General features: G+C 40.2%; 2 protein-coding genes across 4 annotated transcripts in view; one reads left to right on the top strand and one right to left on the bottom strand.

Moving 5' to 3' along the window:
- The window catches only part of LOC136425352 (aminopeptidase N-like), a 73340-nt gene that overhangs the window by 15562 nt on the left and 31050 nt on the right, over positions 1-26728 (top strand). The window contains exon 1 of one of the 3 annotated variants that reach the window (XM_066414200.1): positions 20897-22675. The exons of the other annotated variants lie outside the window; for them this stretch is intronic. Within the exon in view, the coding sequence (XP_066270297.1) occupies positions 21966-22675 (710 nt within the window). The 5' untranslated portion in view covers positions 20897-21965. Of the gene's footprint in view, positions 1-20896; positions 22676-26728 lie in introns of those variants that run through there. 3 annotated transcript variants of the gene reach the window in all.
- LOC136425354 (uncharacterized) overlaps positions 1-26728 on the bottom strand; it is an 88868-nt gene that overhangs the window by 39038 nt on the left and 23102 nt on the right. The gene's annotated exons all lie outside the window — the stretch shown is intronic.

Below are 26728 nucleotides of genomic sequence, written 5' to 3'. Positions count from 1 at the left end.
TCACTGTATATGTACCATGACGAATATTTGTTTTGGTGCATAAACGGTTTAGTGCTGGTTTTATTGCGTTTCGTTTATTCCTAATGGCTCAAAATATACGACAAAAGCGGTGGTAAGAAGATTACGCTGATGCTACGCTTTCAAGATCCTGATCTTTATCTTTGCAGTAAAAGGATTTGGCAAGTCACTCATCTGCTTCAATCGTGCTGAAATCTGTATAGAAATACTGTCTTATAATTCTTAAATTCCTATGTTTTAATCAATATCTACTGCAAACGGCCAACCGACTACTTTATTAAAAGCCAGAAGGCATCAGAAAATGATACATTTAAAGTTCAGATGTAGGTATGAAAATTTGTAATTCAAAAATGATCAATTCAGTTGGAAAGAATGATGTATTATCTTAGCAAAATTTGCTAAACGATGTTTTTTGTTGCCCTTGTCACGTTATGACATAGTCAAAGATAACAGACAAATTGAAAGATATTGAAAGTTTACATTTTCTGATTCAAAGCATTGTCTTCTATCATACTTAAGCTGGTGTTTATTTCAGTACCATTTTCTGATTATGTCTTATTTATCATGTTTGATAAAAGGTCGATCGCAACCTTTAAATAAAAAATGTTCTTGTACACTGATTATCTCGGTAAATTTGATGACGTTTGTCTTTCAGACTATCTATCTTCTGCTCCCCCTTGATCCTGTCAATGTAAGGCCATGTTGATTTGATTATATGGATAGCATCCGCGGGCGCTCATCAATTTTCGTCCATTTCCAGAAATGCAACGTTTTCAAACATACTGTAAATCGTACAAATTATCAGCAAAATAGCAAATATATGCCGTAAATTGACGAAATGTTTTCGGGAAATAGATAATAAAAGCGTAGCACTAGTATACCAAACTCAAAGAAGAAGATGTGAACAAGATTAAAATATATTATTCGGTAGACCATACTCGAGTTTATCTATTTGTTCAACCTTCCTGACCACTTCGATTGCATAATGAAGGCAACAATTTTTGGCCAAACTTTTTTTTATTCGCACGCTTGCATCAGTTTAGGGATTCTCAGAGGATGTCATCCATATAATCAAATCAACATGGCCTAACATGTATGCTTATTTACGACGGTATATAAGCGCCAAAGGGCAACTGATGAACCTATCATGCTGTCTACTGTATGACTGCAGACGACAAGCACGCGTCGGCGAGCTATAGCTTAGCATCAAAAGAACATTACAAGATAACCATCATAAAATCACCAACGTGAAACCTCTTGAACGTCTGACAAAGCCACCAGCTATCAAGACTCGAGGACACCATTAGTAATATTCATAGATGATATCCCCAGGACCTAAATGTTTACAGGTGGGATGGTTGTGGGGAATACAAAATTGGAAGAGAAGCTTATCTTTGCCGACCAAAACGACATTATACAGCGGAGAAAAACCCTTGGCTCTTATCAGGAAAGTGGCGCTGCGACCAAAAGCAAATTAGCATCAGGACTCACTTTGGGTTGTCATGGGATATGCAAACGTCAAGATGTTGTATCTATCAAAACTTTGTTTGGGAAGCTACTATATCTCAGGGCTTTTCCATTCTGATTAAACTATCCCCAATGCTGAATAACAAACATTAAAGATGCATACAGAAAAAAAGTTTGGACCGTCTAAAATATATATTCTAAAACCTTAATAAGTTCGACTTGCAAGCAAATTGTAGAAGGTCTAATCACGCACGATTTTATGGCCGTTTCATTTCAAGCAATGAAGAAATGGTACTCATCAACCCTTACATCCATAAAATAATCTACTTCTCTTGATAGCTTACTGATCCATTGACTTTAGGAAAGCATGATTCCGTAGTACAGCATGCATCGTATTCCCAAAACTCTTTCTAAATACGGATCAATTTGTAATAGTTCCACTAGATGGCGCTGTTGATGTGTCAAGTCCAGTCTTGGTATGGTGTCAGCTGGTATCTAAAAGGACAAGAAGTGACCATTCAAAATCTCAAGCGTAAAATTTGACGAGCGCAGAAAAAGTGTACCATAAACAGCAAACGATGGGATGGACTGTTTTAGATAATTATGATTGTAAATGGTAAATCAAAATTATCCCAGAACTTTTGAATCGTACGTTTTATGTCTTTGTAATGACGACTACACGTCAGCCCAACTACAGCTTATTCAAAGAAACCCCAAATATAGACGGAGATGGCAAAAGTGCATTCTAATCTAACTTCATTGATTAACCTTAATACATATTTATATGTATGGTGAATCAAAAAGCCACAAGTCAAGATCAAAACTTGCATAGTAGATTGTGCCAGAAATGAATTTTCATAAAGATAAAGGTCCCGTTTTGGAACCAATTGTGTTTCCACCAAGTACCGTTGACCAGGCTGTGTTGTTGAAGAAGCTGACTGATGTCGTCATTGGACAAAATTTGTATACACAAAGCAACCCTCACCACATACACAGAATACCCAAATCCTTTCCTAACTTTCCTTTCCTTCCAGTGCAACAAATTAAAGAATAAATCACTCCTTCTAGAATGTATAGCACAATTATACAAGCAGTGAATCTAGGCGGGGTGAAATCTCCAATCTTTCGAGGGCAGCAAGGGGAATTCAACAACTCTAATAAAAGCAATTACGTTGTTCAATACATCTCATCTCCTCCTGTAGAAATCTGCTCGATTACGTTTCACGGGGTTCGGGTTTCATTAACTTCTGTCGCCTTTACCTAGCGTGGTTATCAATGAGAGGGCGATTGACGGCTAATCTAAGGGGTCGATGAAGCGGAAATTAATAAGCAGGAGGGGGGGCGACACTTCATTTCATGCCCCGTTATACGAACTCCATGTCTAGGAGTAATTACATGTTTTGTGAACCGTATGACCTTTTAGGGGAGAATTTCGATCGGGAAGTATAAGAATGCTGAATGGCTAGGCATAGGCATAGGCATCCTTTGAAGAGGGAAAGTCGTTACTTACCAATAGGATGATGGTAACTATGATGATTTTTCTCTTTTTTATCAAATGGTTCTTTTATGCTTAGTAATGTCTACTGCTATTGGTTTTACGGAATTTGTGTGGAAATGAGGTTGTTTGGAGAATGTGAACTCAATATTAGAAACAAATTCAAGGGTAACATGCTTTTGTTTACGTTAAGGGATATCCCTAAACATATAAAGCAATGTACGTAGATATACGGGTATATAGAAAGCGAGAAAGTCAAAGCAGCAAGAGACAAACAAAAACACAAAGAGAGTAATACACAGAGAAAGACAGTGAGAAAGCGGAAGAACGAGAATTGAAGCAAAAATGGTCATTCATCATCATAGTCTTTGAATAGACTTCATGACTGATGCACACACACACACACACACACACACACACACACACACACACACACACACACACATACACAGAAACAATGATCACGGGCTAGAATGAAGGTATGTAATATTGCATTCCCAAGAGCAGAGTTCCATCGAAGCCTTCACTATAAGGTGATTTGAGAGGGGATCAAGGGAGTATATGGCATATCACCTTGGTCATAGAGGTCCAAGGAAGTAATTTGTGAAGCAAAGGTATTTTGATGGCAAAATGATTGCCCTATATCGTTTGTCTAAAAGCAGGCACAGGAGGATAAATGAAATACTGGTGCTAATGGCAGCGTACCACGGAAAATTTGGTTGAAGTGCAATAATAAGCCCTTTGACCAAGCGCACAAATTTTGCAAAGTTCATAGTATGTTTCACACGCAATGTATTTCTTTGCCCATACTTGCACTGGCTCGCTCACTGAGAGTAAACAGCTCAGATTGAAATGACTACTGGCTAAATGTATAAGTAAAATCATTCCAACACCTTTCAGTGTATGGAAGCGGTGTCCATTTCTCGTGCTCACTACCGTTTCGGCCACACATGACCGCTACGGCAGGATACTAGCCCAATGGTAGTGGTGTGTGTTCAACTACAACAATCTTCTGCATACATGCTGAGTTATCAGCAGAGAAGCTCCTTAGTAGTACGTATCAATTTCCAAGTGTTTTGTATAACGTTAAAATTCACCGCCTGTCGATTGAAAGGCAAACGTACACCCACATGACTGTCGCACCAGTTGCTTAATGCATAATAAGAATCAATATGCAAATGATGATGAATTGCGTCAAAAATTTTTTTGTACCAGGAGAGAGATTGAATGTTTTCCAAAATGGTCAAGAATCCCAAGTTTGGGAAAACGCAAAGCAATTATATATATAATTAACGCGATCCAGCTCCGCTGACACTCACAAGGATATCGCACCGCTTGCTTATAAAGCATACGTAGAATTAACATGTAACTGATGATAGATTGCGTCCAAAGTTGTTTTTGCACCATGGTACCAAGAAGAAGAGCAACTTAAGCTTGGGAAAGATAGAACAGATAAAGCACTACAGCGCTGCTGACTTTCACAAGGATATCGCACCGCTTGCTTATAAAGGATACGAAAAATTTACATACAGCTAATAATAGATTGCGTCCAAAGTTGTTTTTGCACCATGGTACCATGACGAATAGAATCCCAACACAACTAACGTTCCGTTAAGCTTGGAAAATACAGAACAGGTAAAGTACCATAGCACTGCTGACTTCCACAAGGCTAGCGCACCGTTTGCTTATAAAGCATACGTAAAATTTACATGCAACTAATGATAGATTGCGTCCAAAGTAGTTTTTGCACCATGGTACCAAGAAGAAGAGAATTCCAACACGACTAAAGCCCCTGTCACACTTGTGTGTATATTCAAGTCCGCATGAGTTCCGCATTAACATGTTTTTAGTTTAGGTTAAGTGTGCGTAGCCGAATCAGTGATTTCTTAGGTCCAATCACTAGGCTGCACAACGGTGGGTCAAAGTAAAAAAACAACTTTTTCTCCGCAAACCTTACTTAAATAAAAAAAAATGTATATACGCAACTCACGCGCACTCGAATATACGCACTCGAATATAGTGTGACATGGCCCTAACACAGAGAAGGTAAAGCACCACAGCTCCTCCGACTTCCCTCGCGTACTCATCATCAGGCGCTGCAGGCATGTTAAGCCAGTTATTTGAAAATTTCATGGTTGGCTCCGACGGGATAGAGTAGGATTTGCCCCCGTCTCGCCGTTCAATCGGAATTGCATGAATCCTGGTAAAGCCGGCCCTTTGGGTGGTAAGTGGGGAAGATGCCAACTGATCAATTCTTCCCGCCCCTCAGGCAACGTTGCAAACTCGAGATAACGCCGTCTGAATAGGAAACAGCTTCAGACGGGAGCTTCGGTTATCTCCCATGCAAGTCAAACTGTCTGTGGTTAAGACTTGGTTGCAAGTCTCGATACATATTACTGTGATCCACAAACATTCACGGTCAAAACTGCATGTCAAGTGTTATGGTGACAGGAGGATTCGACTAATCTTTTGCCCCCTTCCCTTCACAGCAACCTTTCTGTTCACACTGAAACGTCACAGGCGGAAACTTCAGTTATCTGCCATGCAAGTCAAACTGTCTGTGGTTAAGACTTGTTTGTAAGTCTCGATACATATTACTGTGATCCACAAACATTCACGGTCAAAACTGCCAGTCAAGTGTTATGGTGACCATCACAGCAACCGTTCTATTCACACTGAAACGTCACAAACAAACGACATCCCAGCCTAGTAAGATTAGTACATTGAGTTTGGCTAACTCTAATGATTTAACCAATCATTAGCTGTAAAGAAAATTATTCTTATTTCTTAATTTGATTTGGCATACCAGTTGAAAGGCGTTGGGTATATCAAGCATATCTTGCCTTGTTTATACATCTACCTAATGTAGGCCAGCAACTCTATGCAAAAAAACAAGACAATGTTATGTATTCTTGACGCAGCATTCTAATATCAACATACCGTTCTAGATTACTAGCATCCATGGTAGATTGTCTTTACTCCAATTCATTCATACATTAGATTAGCTCTTTAAACTTGTTAGATATCAGCAATAGTTTAACTGCCATTTGTGTACAAGTTACCATTCATTATACTTGTTACAATTGTCGCGCAATAAAGTTCTTCTATCAGTTGCCCTTGGTGCTTACCATAAGAACATTCCCACTAGATGATGTACGCGATCGTTTCACTGATATGATGAAATCTAATTATCACTATCAATCCATCGCTAGCTGTTGGGAGAAGTCCTCTTATGACCTTTAATTTCCCCAATGAAGAATGAAAGCAGAAAATATGGCACTATCGGATTTCGCGAGGAGCTGGTCGACCATTAGATGCTATGCAAGCACCGAAATAAGGTGAAAATTTGATTTTACAGCATCGTCGTAGCTTGTCATCAAACACGTCTAAATGAAGCGAGGGACTGTCGTAAAATGTTACGTCCTGTATGATCATTTTTTCCCTAGACAATTCTTTAACTTTATCATAAGAATAAACAGAATACTTCATTCAATTTCCGCCAAAGATGATGACAATTCAGATAAAATCTAGTGTCAATTTTACTTTACGGCATGTTGGAAATGTCATGCAAATGAAAATAAAATCATTTTATGGGACAATTTTACTCTTCTTCTGTCAATCAATAGTTCTATCCTTCGGTGACACTCCCGGCTCTTTAAAATGAAGTATATAGCTAGCAGATTGTAAAAACTACCTCAAGGGAGTTCATGTTGGGTTCGATTCGCTACAACACAAAATTTTATGATGTACATCATGAAATTGTTATGATATAGCGTTGATTTCTTTATCGACCGTTGCTGATGAAAGCTTGAATACTAGTATTCCAGTAAAATGTCAACTTTGTGATTGAAAAGCTACAAAAGCGTTTCATCTGCGCACGTATAGTTGTATATGTATAAAGGTACAACATTTGTTCACTACAAATGTGCACGAGTTAAACCAAATTCTTAACCATGTTGGCTACACGAATCACAACTGCCTTCTGTAATACAATACCTGATGGCTTCTATAAGGGGGTTCAATAGACCTTTTAAAGAATCAACTCAGGCTGTACTGAGATTAAGTGAAAGGGCGTGGCTTTACTCTGAAGCTATGAAATTGTCGGCTCTCAACCTCTGGCCTTCCCGATCAATTCTGAAGTAGTACCAATGAAGCCATCGACTGGGTGCAACTAAAGAAAGGTGCAGACAGTGTTTGGAACAGCCTGTTAGCCATGTTTTGAAAACGACCATGTCTCGTCAGGATTTCGTTTTATGTCTTGTTATAAGTATGGATTATAGCACCGGACTATGTTTTGAACAACACTTCTAGGGAAGGGAAATACAGATTATACATTATACAGGATGTTGGAAATTCTTTTAACACAACCAGTAACGTTCACCTGCTGACGTTTCGATGTCTGACAGACACCTTCCTCAGAGCTTCTGATTCCGATTCTCTATCCCAAACGGTCCTCTAACCCAAAGGCCCTCTATGCCAAACATCACTTGAGATAATTGACGTGTTTACCCAATGGTCAAAAAGCAGCATTATTCCATGCCATAAACCCTGAATTATTTATTTTCAGAAGCTTCTAACGCCAACGTCTTCTATACAAACTAGGGCTTGAACAATAACCTTGACGTTTAAGCCCTAGTCTGTACTAAACCGTCTAACAGACAGAGAAAAGGTTAGCGAACACGTCGGTTCCGCCGGGGATAATGAAAATTCTATCCAGGGGAAAATTGATAAACATAGCGTCAAGAAGATAAATCGGTGCAATTATTTAGGAAGCAAACAAAATGGAATTACCCATGGGAGAAACTGTCACATCCCTGCCGGGAAATTGAAAGCGATCTCAAAACACTTCATTTCTTTGAAGTGCTAATACTTCACTGCTCATGACAGAGAAGACAGATGACATGTGAAGAATATACATGCTCATTAAGCTTAGGGGATTCTCCTAGCTCTTATTCACAATTACAATTGCCCAAAAATAGTAGCGTCATGCTAAGGACTTCTGCAATTTCCAGTAGTGTGGAATTCGAGTGAGTGACAACGACTGGGATTAGAACCCTCGAACCCCAAGTATAGAGACAGTATTGTTCACTCCTCTGCGTTCAATACTGATGCCCGGAAGATCCAAAGCTGTCTACCAGAGACTAATCTCTGAAAATTGTTTCAAATCTTGCAAAACCATTTTATAAATTCTTGGCACGTATAGACTTCCCCAGTCCTTTAGAATCGTCAATAAACACGCCAGTGTGACGAACTAATTGCGTAGTTGACATGGTTTGACCGGCCGGTTCAAGCACAGCGCCGCTTCAATTTAGTTTGAAGAGATTGCTGCCACTTTTACACGTACTGACCTTCTCAGTGACGCCCCACTAATCTAACTTTAGCCCGACATTGTCCTCATTGAAGTCGTATCCTTGACTTGGCATCAACTCAAACAATTAAAAATTGAAGTTCAGTGTTATCCCCAACACGTATATGTCAGCCCGTGTCCGATTCATTGACTGTATCGGCACATAGGTATTAAAAGATCTACTCGGTTTCTCCCTATCAAGTGTTTAAAATCCTCTTTTATGGCATATATGTTTGATTCAGCCCTTTCCAGGTAATAAAAGGCTTCTGTGTGTAATAGACAGAGACGTACGTTGATACCCAAGGGTCGTACATAGGGAGCATCCGTCCCGTGTTCGCTGTAATAAGCGAAACGGAGGGTCGATATCCGTATCGATCCGGTAGCCCACGTTCAAGTTCTAATCAATTTCGGTGACTTTTAACCTGACTCCACGCTGTAACGTATAGTGTTCATTGCGGAACAAGTGCTATTGGAAAAGTTTCTCGAAAGTTGTTACACAAAGCAATGTCTTTGTCTATGTTTTATCTAATAACCTAACGGAAAAACGTAGTTAATAAGAGCTTCTGAACTTGGGAAGATATGATTTCAAAATATATTGCAACTATATATCTTGTGATGGCATCAGCCAGCCTTACGTCCTTCAACTTAGCTCCTGTCGAAACTTGCTGGCGGCTTCACAGGCCATAAACGTATCGGAAGTACACGTAATCCTTGCTTTTAGCGAATATAGGCCTGCAAGTACGTGGCATAATGGAGAAATCCACTCCACTGCACCGAGATATAGAAGGAGAATGTTGCAATCGACAAAACCGTTTGGGCAGCTGCCCGTGGGCCTGCACCGGGGGATTAGCGGCTGTTCTATCTCTCTTTCGACGTTAGCGCTTTGAACATGAGATTGGTTTTGAGTAATCGTCGTTTCGCAGTCAAATTTGTTTGACACTGATAGAGGCTGAGAATGATTTGGGCAGACAAGTTGAAATCCTTACCGCGACTCGCCGCCAATGATAACGACGGTGAGAACTGTGCTGTAATCGCTTTTCTGTCCCAAATTACAATTCCTGCATCGCTGATTACACCGCGGGAAGTCCTATGTCTCGATAAATCCCGACATAATTGCTACCCGTCGGCGATGAAACCCTCCTCATTGTAATAACAAGTCAGCTTATAGCTACAGCGTACCTATTAAAGACAGTGCGTTTTGACTAACGTAGGTGGATGCAATGATGAATATTGTATTCAAAACCCAGGTGCATAGAAAGATCGATAAAAAGGCAGTCGTTTTTAAACTTTTAGCATTTGCGGGGGTCGAAATTACAAATTTCAAACCGACATATCACTAAGCGATATGTACATTGGAATGTATCATTTTTAAAGATGAAGAACTGGCTTGCTTAAATTCATGCCAATAGTTTTTGGACGTCCATATATGCATTTTTGAGCCATCATGGCTGTAAAGGCATGCATGGAGGTAGTCTTTTAGTACTGTAGTTAAGACGGCAATGCCAAGAAAGGCATTTACTGTAAAAAGTTTCAACCAAGTTGTTCAACCTGATCACTATAACAGAAAGTATTGAGGATAATAGGGGCGCAATCACCCCATCAGAACATCAAGTCTGCCTGTATATCGCGCAGTATGTCTTAAACGAATCAGCACAGTAATTATGCGTTATTTGTGATGCTATCGCCTGACTGCACTGTATGGCTGGTTTAAAATAATTAGATAATACATGAATATCTAAAGAACTTGCGGTCTGGACTTGACGGCTGCTTAAATGTTTCACAAGGGTCGGGATACATTCAGCATTGAAGCGTGCAGTGCATGTTAGATTAACAGACTACATGTAAGCCTAGATTGCAAGAGCCTTTCTATATGCATAGTGGATTTTATGGAGTCAACTTAAAGAGCCATGAAGACACAATACGTCAAAGTTTCGAATCATTCAAGGGCTACATTTACAAAATTTATAGGACTGAATGAATGATGGAATAAAGATGTGTATTTTTTTAAGTTGTTTTCATTATTGTGTTCTTCAATTAATTCAGGTCCACACAAATTTAAAAAAAATTGATATGATAAAAGTGTATTACTAGTAATTGTAATTGAAATCCAAACAGTGTAAGGTTGTAAGGTTCTTACACAAATCGGTGCTTTTCTTATCATATACACAATACAATCCATTCAGATCAACTAGCACTTAGTACTTTGTGCTTCGTCCTCAGTCTGAGATAGCCAGCTCTACTTTTTTCGTTGTTGTACCCGATCAAACGTCCCCTTTGTATGTTTCTCTGATCAATACGTATCTTCTCCCTAGGTATATCGTTTCTCAATGACGTAGATCACGGATATGTATTGTATAAACGGAAACGTAACACATCATTTGTCGTCTGAGATTGTCCTGTGCAATCCAATCAATATTGATGTAATATCTTCAGGTGCGTCAAATAAAGGGGCGCGGGGCTGGTATTGAGTCGCAGATATGATAACAAATGATTTTGTTCTGTCATCAATTTTAGAACACTCCCAGACTATCAAATTAACTCACGAGGTTGGTTTCAGTGCTTTCCTTCAGTAGTAACAACGAGCTCATCTTGCCATGTACGGAAATCTTGTTAAAGAAAATATTCCATGGGGTATTATAACTGTTTTCTATGGAAATCTCTTTTAAGGTACCAATTTTGAATCAGTCTGGCATTCGAATTCTATAAAGTAAGTTTCAAAAGTACAAAATTAAAAGGCCTTTTCTATTCTGTAAGTTTGTTTGATGATCTTTAACTCAGTTTTACGTTCTGACGAACAAAAATAGAGCACAGCAAGCTCAGACGATAACAAGGCACAGAGTTTGATGTCTTTAAGTCTCAAATTAGGAAATTGAACAGCAACGAAATGCAAACGGTTGAGGTCGTCTTGTCATCATTTTTCTTCTCTGGTTTAAAAATATTTGTATTTGTGTTCTTCATCCATGAAATTGAACTAATGTCGTAAACAGCTCAATAAAGACCTCTTGTCAGTGACACGAGATGACATTTGCTCGACATGCCCCCGTCTGCATGACATGTTGCATAAAAGCAATAAAAGAACCTGATATTCATCTCGACTTCATTATAGAGAGCTATGGTTAGGAGCCCTCAATTGTGATTGTGCTGCCCCTCTGGCGTCAGATTACATTTGTCAAGTTGTCATAGTTCCATGGATCCACATACGAGGCTACGCGGGGGTGAATCATAGAATAAAGTGGAAAAATAAATTTGCAGGGAACAGTAAACATCAATAGCCACATTAGATGAGTAGAATAAGAAAATACATACCTAACCTTTGACATTAGGATAACTTTGTTGCATAGGTCGACTTGACGGCGAACTTTCTCTTTCCAACTTTCTCATTCCAAGGTTCCGGTTTTGTGCTGCTACTGCTAATACATACATACATCCGTAAACAGAGACGGAGGACGCTATAAGCTATCTGCAGTAAGCATTTGATTCACTACTTACGGAGTATCGTGTCCTATTGGATAGAAAGTAAAATACGTTTGCAGGACAGAACAGACATTGTAGACACTTTCGTCCCTCAGATAAGAGATGCTATACGTGCATTGCCATATTCTGTGACTAGTATCATTTGTATTCGTAACTTTATTATTGTACAGACGCTGTTGCAGTGACAGTGATAAACGCAGAGACACAAAGGGCTTTCGTACCTTCTCTTTTTTGCATTTTCTTTTCTCGTTTCTGTTGTCTTCATCTATCAACTTGCAACTTATTCTGTAGTCAAACACATGTTTACCATTTCATCTTTTCTCTATAATTAGAAGTTCTTTTTTTGTGGTATTCGTCTTGAAATTTTTTTTTTTTCAACTGACCGTTCTTTGGCAGTCATGTATCGGAAGATTATATCGTTGCTCCCATGGAACAGTGGCTTCCGTTGTGGTGGTGGAAGTTCACTGTGTGACCTGCAAACTAATTTGCGTACTTGGGGATTCGGTACTTGACGTATTCTTCCGTTTACTCCGTATTAAGAGCTGCAAGTTCGCCGCCTTTCCTTACGCTGGTAATACACCAGAATTCCCCGCTCCCCTCTTTGTTAAATCCTGTCTGCTTAACTGGTTTAGTCCTCGGACCAATAACGTGATTGGGAATACAGGAGCGCCATCCTTCAAGGCGTCACAACTTCTGCGAGCGTTCCGCTTGAATACTAATAACGTTATCTCCAACTTACCAGCCAAGGGGTCAATTCCAAGTGGGGCGCTTGAAGGATGCATTGAGTGAGCCTTCTCAATAGACGCCAATGTTTTATTCAGAAGCTCGACATTGCTATATTGCCTCCATACTTTATCAGCCAAAGTTTTACACAAAGGAACTCTGAACATTGCAATTACACCTTAGCAGGTACCGATGTTCGGATCCCAAGTCTAGTAATTACTGCAGGCGCCGGATGCTTGCTGTGGTAGGGTGATAAAAAACAAAATTGCAAAGGATTTGGAATGGCTCTTCAAGGACATCCAGGTCCTTGGGCGTAGTAACTAACGCTCCATACTTGTCCAAAATGTCTAGGAAATGTTTCCTCGATGACCGTATCTACCCGTTGGCTAATGTCCACACCTATGCAATCATGTCGTGATAGGGCATTAGAGAACCACGGAATGGCTATGGCGGTGGCTTAGCACATGCACTTATAGCGACTCTTGCAATTCAGTCCAGGAAGAGAGCCTTAGAACATCATTTCACAAGATGGGCCATAGACGCGCTCTGCATTAGATATTCCCCGCGATACTCCACATGAGCGATGGCCATTACGGTGGTGTATTTCACAGGGTGCAGTTTATAACTGTCAGAACGTTGACTATGAATCCCAAAAGGTACGTATTGTTTTCTTAACTCGGTCATTCACCTCTAGATACAGCATGAAATCAGGTCTACTAAGGCCATGAAGGGGATGCTTCTATAAAACTAAGTAAGGCATTTTTGCAAAGGAGTAAAAAAAAAGAAGCAATGTACACATTAGGGCAATCCCTGGATACAGACGGAGGATGCTATAAGCTATCTGCAACATCTGATTCACTTTTCATACAGTCACTTGTCCTATCAGCATGAAATGACGTCATTGAAACCCTGAATTGTTAAATCTTTGAGACTGGTGCTGCATAGTTGAAAATTTGAGAAAGCTGAACGTTTTCTGTTCAATGTTTGTTGAATATTACAGTTCAAAATTCTTTTGATTCAAAATGACTTCTACCAAGAAAAATTAACTTTGAACCTACTATCACGTGTACTATCACCACAGTGGTACGTTTTTCGGCCGCATTCTTGGCAAGTGTGTACGATTTATGTGACTTGGAGCAAACTATTTATTACACAGCGCTGGTAATCGCTTTAAATCTAACTTTATTACAATCTTACAGTTGACCTTCCGACTTTACACAGCAAAATAAAATGAAAACCCTCACGGTATAGTTCAAAACCGTTTCTGTACGATGTACATCGTTCCACCTTTGGCTATTGGATGACCTCTAGACTGTAATACATTTAGAGATAGAGGCAATCCTTTCTAGGGTCCACAAATCCCATTTTTCTCGGTGCCTTGAATGCCTACATCGATGTGCTATAAGTAAAACTTGTAAAGTACGCAAGGCAAAGGTCGCAAACAAGCAAACAGAACACGTTATCGTGTTAGGACGTATCCATTTCATATTGTTAACGGTGGCTGCGTTTTGGTTAGGATTCTTAACTCCTGAGTTTTGGAATAAAATCGCTAGAAGGTTCCGATATTGTGATCCTTTAAAAGACAGTTTATACAATTTCACTATTGTCTCTGGTGAAAATGAGTACCTAGCTTCGGATGGGACGTTAAAGTAGAAGGCCCCATGTTTGAGAGGAGTCACACTTCAAACACGTTAAAGAACCCACTACACTTATCGATAAGAGTATAGGGGTCCTTCCCTGTTTCAGTGGATCAACCACATCTGGTATTCCGTAGTTTATACTTAACGTACAAAGCTGTTGTGTTACCTTTCTTTTCAGCGGTTAAGCGATGCAAACAAACTATTTAAGAAGTAAACTTCCCTTCTATGCTTCTGAGAAACGCAGAAGCACTTTCTTGGAGCTGTTATTTTGAAGGTATAGGGACATGTCAGAACGTTTGGCGTTGCCAAATCATAATGTCCCCCGACTGGCCAGAGCCACAGGCAATATTGCACAACAGAAATGATTTATTACCTTACCTGCCCATGAGCTATTGTCTTTCCTCTGTTCAACCATTTAGTCGACCTTATTGGTGGGGGAAATACGTGACTTGATAGCATAGCGCCATCAAATCTATATCTTTTGACAATATCGTCTCATGTGGAGATCGAATAGCATTTTCTTCGGCGCGGTTGTCTGGCAACTGGGTCCACTGCACTTCAATATAATGCATCTTCATATCCCTGTACCGATGTGTAAATGGCTGAAGCCGTACACCAACATTATCCAAATTTAGAGAAAAAGACGTGTAATATAGCTTTTATAATGTCTCTTTATCTATATTCAAACAAGTTGCTTGACTGTAGCCTTTTACAAGCTATAATTGCTTTTAAGAAACAAAAAAACATGATTTAATTACAGTCAAACTTGAATTCAGCAACTACTGAAGGGGCTGCTGAAATGGTTGCTGAGAACAGGTAGTTGCTGTGGACAGGGTGGGGTTAAGTATGTAAAAATGGACGAGACTGTTTTAATGCGACCTGTGACTGGAGGTGGTTGTCTGCGCCAGGTGGTTGACTGACAAGTTTCGACTTTATTATATTGAAAAAAATCACAATTTAGCAAAAGAAAAAGTTTCTCTCACTACTTCTGTATATATATTCGCTCTCTCTGTCTCTCTGTCTCTCTATATACTCTGTATATATATATATATATATTTTCTCTCTCTCTATATATATATATTTATATTTATACTTTTTTTCTTCAGATGTGTGTGAGTGTGCCACATGACCGTAGCCCTACACAAATATTAATTCAATCGAATAAAACAAAATAATTACAGTATAATTCTAGCGTAGACAAAAATACAGTTTAGCAAAAGAGTTTCACTAACGGACACCAACGACGTGATATTATCGGTTCCCATTGGTGGAGAGATTACAGAAGATGAAGCTCGGGGACATGTCTGGATCGCGCGCCCGATCCGACAGAAATAGGAAACTGTAGATAACAGAGGTAAAGTACTGCACGATGCTGATGGGCAAGAAAAATCGGATCTAAGGGTCGCAGCTAGCTGCTAGGGTCTTGTCTACGAGACAATCAGATTTCTGTCAGTGCCGTCGATATGTCTGGGTCTGTGTATTGCGGTGCTGGACATGTTGGACATTTTGTAGCTTGACAAACAGCTGTTTTATGGCTGGCATTTTGGAAAGGTTTGGGTCCGACTTAAGGATGTTTATCATCCATATACAGCCTTATTCCAGAAGAGCGGAGACCTCACTACGACCTAGCTATTTGACAGAGCATTCACTGAATTCCGTTACTCACTGAATTTTTTAAACGATTTGTATGTTTTGGTGTCCTTTTAGTAATGCTTTTACGTTTTGCATGATATTCTAATAATGAAGTCAAGGGTTACAGAAATCCAATTCAGCTCGCCGTAAGGTCGCAGTGCGATTAATTATCTCAATCTTTATTCTGAAATCAACATTGCAGGTATGTCTGACGACACACCTGAATTACATTAGATTTTTTTACAGAAGTATGTTAAAAAACATTCCAGTGGACCGGATTTTAAAAAAAAATTACAATATTTATATCTATGCGCTTATATACATTATCCTCTAGTGGAATGACGGCCTTATGTGTTGTTATCTCAGTCATCTGCCTGAGGCGGTTCCATGATGTGTTCTCAAAAATCGCGTTTCGTCATACCTGAATGTATATCACATTTCGTTTGCTGCAAATCAAGCATGTGATGAAAAGAATGTTGTTGCAATTACAATCTGACGCAGTGCTATTTCTGTACATATTTCTTATCACGAGAACTAAGACATGTGGATCGACCCAGTGATTTTATTCCGAGATACATAATATATCGATGAATCCACATTCATTTGCATAAGTAATACTAGATAAAATACTTTACAAATCATATCAATAGTATAGCATATCCGATATCACCAAGCTTTGGTCGTTAGTTGGATCAATGATTTTTGAATTAGGGTCAGCTCGAATGAGAAAATGGGAATATTTTGGGCGTTATAATTTGGAAACCTGTCATTATGTATTTTGTTTCCTTCGTCCCTGAGGATAGCGTAGTCTAGATTAATAGTTCAGGTTGATGGAAATTAGGTCATGACCATTTGTTGTCTAACAAATGTCAATATCGTTCAATTCTGTATGTGGCGGGGATTTTTCAACAGTGGCAATGGTATGATAATGTAGCAATGCATTGAGGATAATAGGAATTCGCGGAAGGTAACCTGCGATCCCACTATAGATATGTATATATCAGTGTCTCTTACTCCCTCAGTACATCTTCTATATCATTATGGAGATTTATTCCATAACAGATTTTGAGGTCTCACAAGACGATTTGTGATCTTTTCTAATTAAATGTTATTTTTTCTCCAACACGAGAGGTCGTCCATCAACCGGCTAATCAAATTGATACGGCCGGCTGCTAAGGAGCAATAACAATTTCACAAACGACTGCATCCTTGCTGGGATTTATCTGACACCCCATTCGGCGTGGGGATTTCAGGAAAATGATTTCCTGGACGTAATACCGTTATGAGGTGCAGCCAGGTAATCCCATGACGAAGATTTTCGACTGATGGAAAATGGAGTAAAAACGAGTCAGCATCCATGGTTGATGATGCTGGCTGTATGTTTCGATTCGAAGAGAACAAGGGAAGGAATTGGATCTGGCTTTAGACTGCAGCTAGGACATTTAATCACTGAAGCTGCAGGTGAACAGAATCTTCCTGATTGAAGTGCGTACAGAATGTGTTAGATCTCACATTCCGGACATTTCTTTGCATTTTTAGATGCTTGTCGACCACATAATAGTTCCGATATTGAGGCTGATTGATCATAACACTACACAAAAGGTTCAACCCTCACCGTTGCTGTCTTAAAATTACTGCCACAAAATGTGCGAACGCTTATGATAATTACCTCTAAAAGTGTTTTTGACCCTCTTACAGAATTGCCTTAGCTATCTGAGTATTGTTGCATTCGTTTATATCTCACCACCTGCACTACGTATGGATTTATCACATTTCAAGTTGCACATTAGGTATTCAATGATTACCAGTGAGACGTCCTCACGTTCTGACTTATTTGAGCGTTAACCTGGATTGTCTTAAAATACCTCATCACTTTATCACCGGGCACCGAGCAGAGTACTGGCTCCATATCCTTCTATAGACATGGAATAAGGAATCAAACTAGCTGCTACAGCATATTGATTGCAATGATGTAAATGTCTTCAGCTTGTAATTATGACAGCATATGCACAATGCTATTTAGCAACTAATAATTCTAGTGTCTGGTTGCATGCTTCGGTAATCTGAAGCTATTAAGCATCAAAGGCAGAACAAATAGCTCCCCTCCCACTATTGATTAGTCATGCATCAGCAATGACAACATCAGTGTTTGGCTGCAGCTGCTTGTTTTCAATGTGGTGATTCTAAAGAAGTGGCATGGTTTTTGGATAACAAAGCACAGCATTACATAATTTATACCAAGGCAGTAACCACTGAGCGACAGAAGCCCACAATAGTAGCTAATGTACAAAACTAAAGAAAATGATTTGTTGGCATAAGTCGAACAAATGCAATTTGTGTCGCCAACAGTCTCCATCCAGTGGAGACTGGTTCTTATCGATAAAAACAGAGGAAAGTTGTCACTTTCTATATCAAAACCGTAGAATGTTCCACACTGAATACTACAAGGGGACAAGTAAATGTCCATTTTACAAAGTACACCAAGCGTAGAGTACTGTATCAATAATGTACACATAAATATCTGATGCTGATAATGTACTCAGTGAACACACAATGTATTCATGCCATACATATTTGATATGCTCTTTACCGGATTGCGTCTTGCAAGACGCATCTTCAAGTTGAACACTTGACTTTTCGAAGTGACTTCTACAAGAACCCCTGGCTTACAGATAATCTGGCCTGTCATAAGAGGTCACGGAGGTGAAGGGCACGGAAAGTACTTTTGGCGTTTCCAACAAGCCTCTACGCCTGTCTTTCACTTGACTTTCACATATACTTATTCACTTTGCTGTAAAATTCACACAGGCGCCAAGTATCGGCAGCAGTAATGCGATCGCATGGTGTTATGGCCAAAGTTTAGAATATGTATACATTCCTTACTGAATGCCGTGATCTGGGGTGACAATGCTTGCTGCAGTATGTTCTTGTGACTTCTCATTTTCATGATACGGCGCAATCTCGTTGTGTTAAGCTTAATTGAATGCACTTACCGAACAGTTAGTGCGCTGAAAAGCTATAACTTTTCAGCGTTGCCTAAACATGTTAGATAATCATCATTATCTTCTTCTTCACCGCTTTTCAGTCCTTTTACTGAGGCGGGCCGTCATTGCTTTCCACGATGCCCCCTCCCATCTACAGCCCATCTCATGTTAGATAATGCACAGATAGATACATAGTTAAGCTTAGATTGGAGGTTCATTTGTGTTGGTATAAGTCATGCTAAAGCCATACAAACATCCTTGAATAGCGACAAAGGACGCCATACGCTATCTGGAACGTTTGATCCGCTGATCACCGAGTCACGTGTCCTGGCTGCATAAAGTGTATGTAGTGATAGAAGCGGTGGATTGATCATTCTTTGACTGACAAGTACTGTGCAGTCGAACATTTAGTTAAGTTCAACGTTCTTGTGTTGTAAATTAAAGTAGCAGAGCAATGATCCAGATCTCGTTATCTAAAGTCCCTTTATCGACATGTGTCGGCTATTTATACACAGATACCATCTCCGATAGATAACTGTTATGTCTCTGTCTAGATAATGCTTTCCGCCTCCTTTCAGAACCTAAGTGGCCTAACCATTTCTTAATGGCAAGCCAAATTAACCGAGAAATAGCCAGACGTATGGATCCTATACCAGCGTAATTAGACCCGTTTTGGATAATGAACTCCTTCATCAACAAGGTCTTATTTCCTATTGTAGACAACGAGACGAGTCGACTACGTTCAGGGTAATTTGTACGTACATAATTGGAATAGGGAAAAGGTTTGAGACAAAAGTTATCTGATTTTTGCCACTACAGTTTTTGTCGTCTCCGATATCTGAAAATTGAACTCCTACGTCTCTGTGTCTATCATATAAAAGCAACTAATTATTTTTGTCAAATCATACTGTACTGTAAAGAACCAAAAACATATTTACTATCATTACAAATTATGTGAAATACGGGCTGTACGCGATACATACCTACAGTTACGTTTTATATTCTCCTCTCAAAGATTTAGTGCTCAAACGACAAATCTTAAGAGTACATCGTTACAATTTGCGTCATAAAAATAAAGCATAGTTCAACGAGAGATGCAAGAGCTCAAGAATACACTGGAGAGGAAACATAACATACCGCAGAAGCTTCTGTAGCATTAAGGAACATTTCATCTGCACTTTGAAGTTTTGCGAATGAATGAGACAACCCCGAAGCCCCACATCTGGGACGTATAGATTACAGAGCGCTTACTTCAATCGCTTCCTACGGATGACCCCTTCTCTCCTTATCGATATCCCATACACAAGGAAACTCTGACTGGAAATATTTATGAAACGTTGCTTCTGGACAACAAAAATCCAACGTCAGTCTATAATAAATCCCTTATAACAGAGCAGTCAAGCAAGGGCAATAGCAATTTCCTTAGCCAAAGGACATTGATTTTTCGGGCGATGCACACGGTCGGCCGTACAAAGCTATATTACATGCATATTTCGTCCTAGTTCGAGCAACCGTTACCCATTACGGTAGGATTTAATGTTGGGTGGATTTGGGAGTGGTTTTTGCGAGCGTGTTTTCATTGTTTGGAAGTGCACTTCCGGATTACCGAGTGCATAAGATGGTAATACAGGGGCCTTATGAAAACCCATCTTTCAATGCACAATATCTACAATGCCATCGTAAAGGTGGACATATTCCCTGTTTATGGTACTACATAGCCATAGCTTTCCGCCCGTCTTATTGTGAGTGTTGAAACATTTACCGCGTCGGCGTCGTAACGGCACGTTCACGTAATGGTGAGGCGCTCAACTCGCCGGGAATATGTGGTTTTTATCCTCATCCGAGAGGCGTTAAAACTGACAGGCATTTTATTAGGAGCTGTAAATCGTGTCTACGGACCTTACGTCAACCATCTGTTCTATTCTCGCGATAGGATAAGCATGTCGTTAAGGATGGAGGGGATTAAGGGGAATGCATTCACAGCGTGAGACGGGTGACCCCCCCTCCAAAATCAATAGAGTTCCCCCCACCCTTAAGTGGCGCAGAGTCTCACTGGAGAGCAGCGCGATTGTACCTGTCAGGAACAGCGCACCGCTCGCTACGTGCCGTGCTATCTTGTAGATTCGACCGTTTCATGACTAAATGGTGGTGGTTTCCACCTTGCTGAGGAAAATCCAAGGATTACAGAGGGAAGGGTGGTCGGGACTATCACGAACGTCGAACGTGGTCGCCATACGTAAAGATGGACGGCGGGGGTTTGGAGTAGGCTGGAGACTTAGGGAGGAGATCCCCTTCAACTGTCTTCACGACGTAACGAGCTTGTCACCATGAGCGTCGATGTACTACCTGGTGAGCGGGAGACCTGTTGGAGATCAATGGAAGCCAGTCCATATCTTTAACTCTACACTCGCAAGGGTGAACTCAAAAACTGGAGACACTCATGGGTGTTTAGGGTTGGCGTCTCGGCTAATAGTCTCTCAAAGGTAAGGTAATGCAAGTCAGAGCAGCCGTCTTGTTGCTGACCCTACAGCGTGCGCCCCGTCGGTAGCTTCAACAATTAACCTAACAAGTCCTCTGATCGTGCTTAGAATATCCAGTCATGTAAAGAACATGGGAACTAAATTCGGTCTTATCATAAAGACCTCGGTTTTACATAGCCGTAGAGAGACGTTCCGATGACAGTTTACCAGTGTTTCGCATCAGAATGTCGTGTACTGTGTTGCTGTAAACGTTGCTAAAAGTCAACAGACGGAGGCAGGAAGGGGGAACTCTGTAGGATCAGGGTCGTGAGTGTCGTTCTCTTGATGCTCAATATGTCGTGAAAAGGCACGCGCCGTGGATATGCGTCGTGATGCATATGTTATTCCTTCGATGCTAATACATCCCTCGCATGCTACACCGCTTGCCGGGCCAAAGCGAAGCTAAGGGAGCACGCCGCGTCGCCAGTCAACATCAACATGTAGCACGCGTTCTTAGGAGGAAGCTGGAGAAATGAGGACGGCAGTTAATCCACTGTCGATCAATAACAGCGAATCCGTCTTCACAGCAGAGTGTGTGGCCCAGCGCTGAGGAGATCCACAGATCCCAGCAGAAGAGGAAGACGACGACGACGAATCGACAAGGCAGTCTGATTCCAGAAGGAGGACGTCGTATAGGTCTTATTGTTGCTGTGATAAAGCCTTAAGATGGAAGACGGTGAGTGTGACATTGCAATTATAGACGGGGTACCCCCGTCAGCCGACGGGCGAGCCAGCATGGACGGCACAGTGAACCGGGTAGAGCAGCTGCAGGAAGAAACGTGCGAGAGGAACGGGGAAGAAGACGAAAGGATCTTCGTCAAAAAATGGCAAATCGCCTGTGTGTTGATGTTCGTGCTTGCTGCCGTTTTAGCAGCGGTGTACTTCGTCGTGATTCGCACGAAGGCGAACAGATCGCCCCATAATTTCTACACCGCAAGAAGCAGTCTCGAACCATTTTATCCCATCCCCACTTTCCCGACCACCGAAGGACCACAACAAATCACTCGGCTGCCCGATTATCTCCACCCGTATAATTACAAAGTGAAATTACGTCTCGATCTGTCGGAAACTACATTTACTGGATCGTCCACGATAAATCTAAGATGCTTACAAGCGACCCAAGTGATAGTCCTAGATTGCCTTGAAGGCAACATTACCAACGCTTCGGTGTCGGTGGTAGATTTAACAACGGCTGATGTCCAGATTGTGATTGATCTATTATATGACGACAGCGAGGGACGACTCGTGGTCTACCTCGGGAAAAGACTTCAAGAAGGCCGCATCTATAAACTGGAAATAGCGGAATTTATGGGAGAAGTGCGCACGCAGCCCCCAGGCCTCTACACCACAGATTACAGACATAGCGATGGCTTACGGTAGGCCACTACTTATTTTCTCAGTATAAGATAATCTCTAACCCCCTCCTTTGCTTATACCGTTAACACATTAAAAATGCTTAACGGATTGTCGGTCATAATTACTTTACATCAATTGCAATTATTCATAAATTCATAAAAAAGGCCGACTGAGTATAAATGTGTATTGAATGAATCCCCCGAGTAGCGTTTATGAAAGAAATGAATCGATATTATTAATGTTAATCTTCTAATCCTTAGGCTTTTGTTACTCAACAAATATAGCGAAGTTATATTTGTAGAAGCAGTGAATTCGTTCAGAATTCAAAGCAACACACAATACCCAATAACAAGACTACAATTCAGAGCAACAAAAGCGTCAATCAATATAAGATACGACGTAATGTGCGTCGCAATCCAACATAATGTTTATAGAAACTGGCAGGGTCACACCCTTACGGACTAAAAATAAGCCGAAATGACCCTTGCGTGACCGCTGGATAAACTCAATTATTTCAGTGACATTCATTCACGATGCCGACTGCAGCAGTACACATGTTGCAAATTACATTGGATACATTTGTCTATAGTTTGATGTGGCTGTTTTTGTGACCTACCCAATCGGGTCTGGCCACGCAAATACTCACATTACAATCTATTTGGGCAATACTACACTGTCTAAGTTTGCTCTGAGGAATATAACCACGATTCTGAATTGAAAACTTGGCACAGAAAGTGTTGCGAGGTTCTGGCATCCTCTGTGAACAAGGCGTTCTTACGATGAGCCTCAAGGTCAGGTTTAGCATCAAATGCAGCTCTGCTATGCATCAATGGCGTGGGCTTGGCACTCTCTCCGTCTGCCTGCGTGTGATCTATGTTAGTGTCCCCCAAGGTCCAGGAAACCCTTTTAAAGACCCTGGCTGTTGAAACATTTGAAGGAAGCACGCCATAACCTTTAACCGAAGATAGGGATAAAGTTAGTAGCTAGCTACCAACTGATGCTTTCGGAAGTTGCAGTTTTGTTCTTCAAGGAGTGATAAATCTTTTTTTCTGCTGTCAGCAAAAGTTGGCAAGACCAGACAAAGACTTTTACCCTTAACAGGAGCAATTGTCTCTTTTACACCAACTTTGTCTTGACATTGTCTAAATTGTTTTCCTATTGGACTATTGTCTTAACTTTATTTGCATATCGATTCATAGTTCGTGGTTAAAAACCTGCTGTTCGACAATCTTGCTCAGTGTCACTGACGAAACGTATTGGATGCTACTTGAAACGTCTGACCGTTTCCAAAATCATATACAGTTGCTCGAGTAACTGTTATCTGGTGTACCTTATCACCTGGATGTCTAACCTTCATCGACGTGCCCCAAACATACTCTTTCTCAGAAACTGTGCATAAAACATATCATATGTTTACCTGTTTATGTAAACACATTATGGAGAATATATTACCCGAGTCTTTGAGCACTGATTGTGAAAGCAAACAGATGGCTCCCAAACGTGTAATTACCACATCATAAACGACAATTAACAGATATTTCCCAAGACACAATTATGATCTGTATTCATAGTTCAAATAATCATAAAACAGTCAAGACTCATTTTAATGATATATTTTTACGTTGCTTTGTTGTATGTCGGACAACAAATACTGTACATAAGTGCCGCCGAATTTCATATCAGTGTATACCCTTAAAACGTCAGCAGATGAATACATACGAGTACAGTGACAATTGTGAAGGATAATCTATGCTAACCAAGGAAGCTTTCACCTTATATGCTATCTTTATCCGGCATTCTATTTGTGAACTTAATAATTCAATTACAGCAATAAGGAAGAAGCTATCAATTACAAAGAAAATCATCGGTCCCTTTTTGCTTTATTCCAAAATGATTTGCATTTGAGCATGTACATTAGAATGTCAGCATTATTTACTCCAATCGTTTTCAGAGCAATGCTAAAAGCATATTTCATTACGCTTTACTTAAATAGAACTAATTATCAACAAGACTAAACTTTTCGTCCAACACTATGTAAGCTGAGAGAAATTGGGACTTACGCCAAATTTTCGGTTGACTTCATCAACCCTGTTCACGGAATGAACCCGGCTGCCGTGAACAGGGTTGATGGAGTCAACCGAAAATTTGGGGTAAGTCCCAATTTCTCTTACAGTGTTGGACGAAAAGTTTAGTCTTGTTGATAATGAATTCTACCAACACAGATGAACTTTCATGCTAAGTAAATAGAACTAAGTTTAACAACGGAAGACATTGATTCATTTGTTACATTATACAGTAACTAAACTCAAGTGTATTGAAGTCATCAAAAGTTAAAAGAAAGTCACTCGGATTCCGGGTTGAAGTCACCAAAAAAACAAGAAAAGTCTAAACCTGTTTATAAATTATGTAGATGTTAGCACATATTTGTAATCCCCCCAACGTTTAAACCTAAGTGGTAACGACCCCATCGGGTGAAGTTAGAATGGCCGTTACAGCATAACGGAAAATGTAAAATATTGGGGATACAAAGAGCAACTTGGGGGGTTGCAATATCTCACGCTTAAGCGACCGACGATCGATAACAAACGTGTATGTTACCTTTGAGAGCCATCAACAAACTCGGGTTATAACGTCATCCATAAGGCCACAGCAAGTAATTTTTATGGATGACATCAGCGCGCTCATTAATTTTCGCCTGATTTTGAAATAAAAAACAAGAAATTTCATTGCCCTCCGACGGTGGTCAACATGCCAAAAATGGGCAAATATGTCGTAAACGTTGACAGTCTAAGATGTTTCATTGCATATGAATACCCAGTGTAGTTCCTGCCCATGCTGGTATGACAAGCTGTTTTCTGACTTTGTTCTAGTTAATTGAGCTGTATACACATCTTCAAGAACAGTTTAATGTTGACAGTCTAAGGTGTTTCGTTGCATATGAATACCCAGTGTGGTTCCTGCTCATGATGGTATAATAACAAACTGTTTGCTGCATTTGTTCTAGCAAGGACATTATATAAGTAATGGTGGGGGGGGGGGTCTAGTTAATTGAGCTGTATACACAAGGCGTTTCATCGCATATGAAAACCGAAAACCCAGTGTAGTTGCTTCAGATGATGGTACAGCAAGCTCTTTTCTGCATTTTTTGTAGTTAGTCTATTGAGATGTAAACACATCTACAAGGACATGTTTACTGTTGAATCAAGGAGGTTTTAGATTATATAGGAAAACCTCATTGGTTGCATACAGGAATAAAAGACCTGTTGGTCATGATATCATATTTCTTCGCCTCAATTCTTGTTTAACAAGATTTATGATCTCAAAATTTGAAAATATAGGAATCTTGTTTTTTTGGGCCCGCCTTGTTTTTTTTTCGCCCTATCTCATTAATCTTGGAGTCTGCGGAGGATGTCATCCATAAAATTTACTTGCTGTGGCCTAACCATAAATCACATGAATGTTCTGAAATCACCCATCTTAGCTTGAAGTATATTGCCTCAGCAATGCACATTGGCAATGCATTAAACCTAACTACTAAGGACTAAAACTGTACGTATATGTATTCTACACCCGATGTTTACTGTAATGCACTGCCCTCATTAAAAGACAAGGGAAGCTAAAGGTTTAATGTATTTCTCATTTCAGTGATGGAATCGATAGAAAGTACTCACTGATCTAACCGCCCTTTCGTCATCCATTAATCAGTCCCGGCCCAGTTCCACGCATGCATATGTCGGTATTAGAGAGGGATTGTGTTCAACGGATCAAACTTGTCAATACCACGGCTGGATCTTGACGAATTTCGCGATCTTCTTTGACAGTTTTTGAAGAATTGCTTTCGATTTTATAATTTGTAATTCGATTACCTTGTTTTGGGATGTGATTGAAGTCGTTGAGGTGCGGTGACCTGGTATTTTTTGGGTGGAGTGAAGTGGTTTCTTGTCAACTAATCCTTGGCGCATAATTGAAGAACTACAAAGCAATAAACAGTGACCTAAAAAGGTTTTGAGAATGTAGTTTTTCTATTGTCTTTATCTATTTATCAAGATCTACAGAATGAGATGAGAGGTGTT

The sequence above is a fragment of the Branchiostoma lanceolatum genome, chromosome 19 (assembly GCF_035083965.1).
Source record: "Branchiostoma lanceolatum isolate klBraLanc5 chromosome 19, klBraLanc5.hap2, whole genome shotgun sequence".
Taxonomy (NCBI): Eukaryota; Metazoa; Chordata; class Leptocardii; order Amphioxiformes; family Branchiostomatidae; genus Branchiostoma; species Branchiostoma lanceolatum.
The sequence above is the reverse complement of the archived record's forward strand: the minus strand, read 5'-3'. Positions and strand labels throughout refer to the sequence as shown.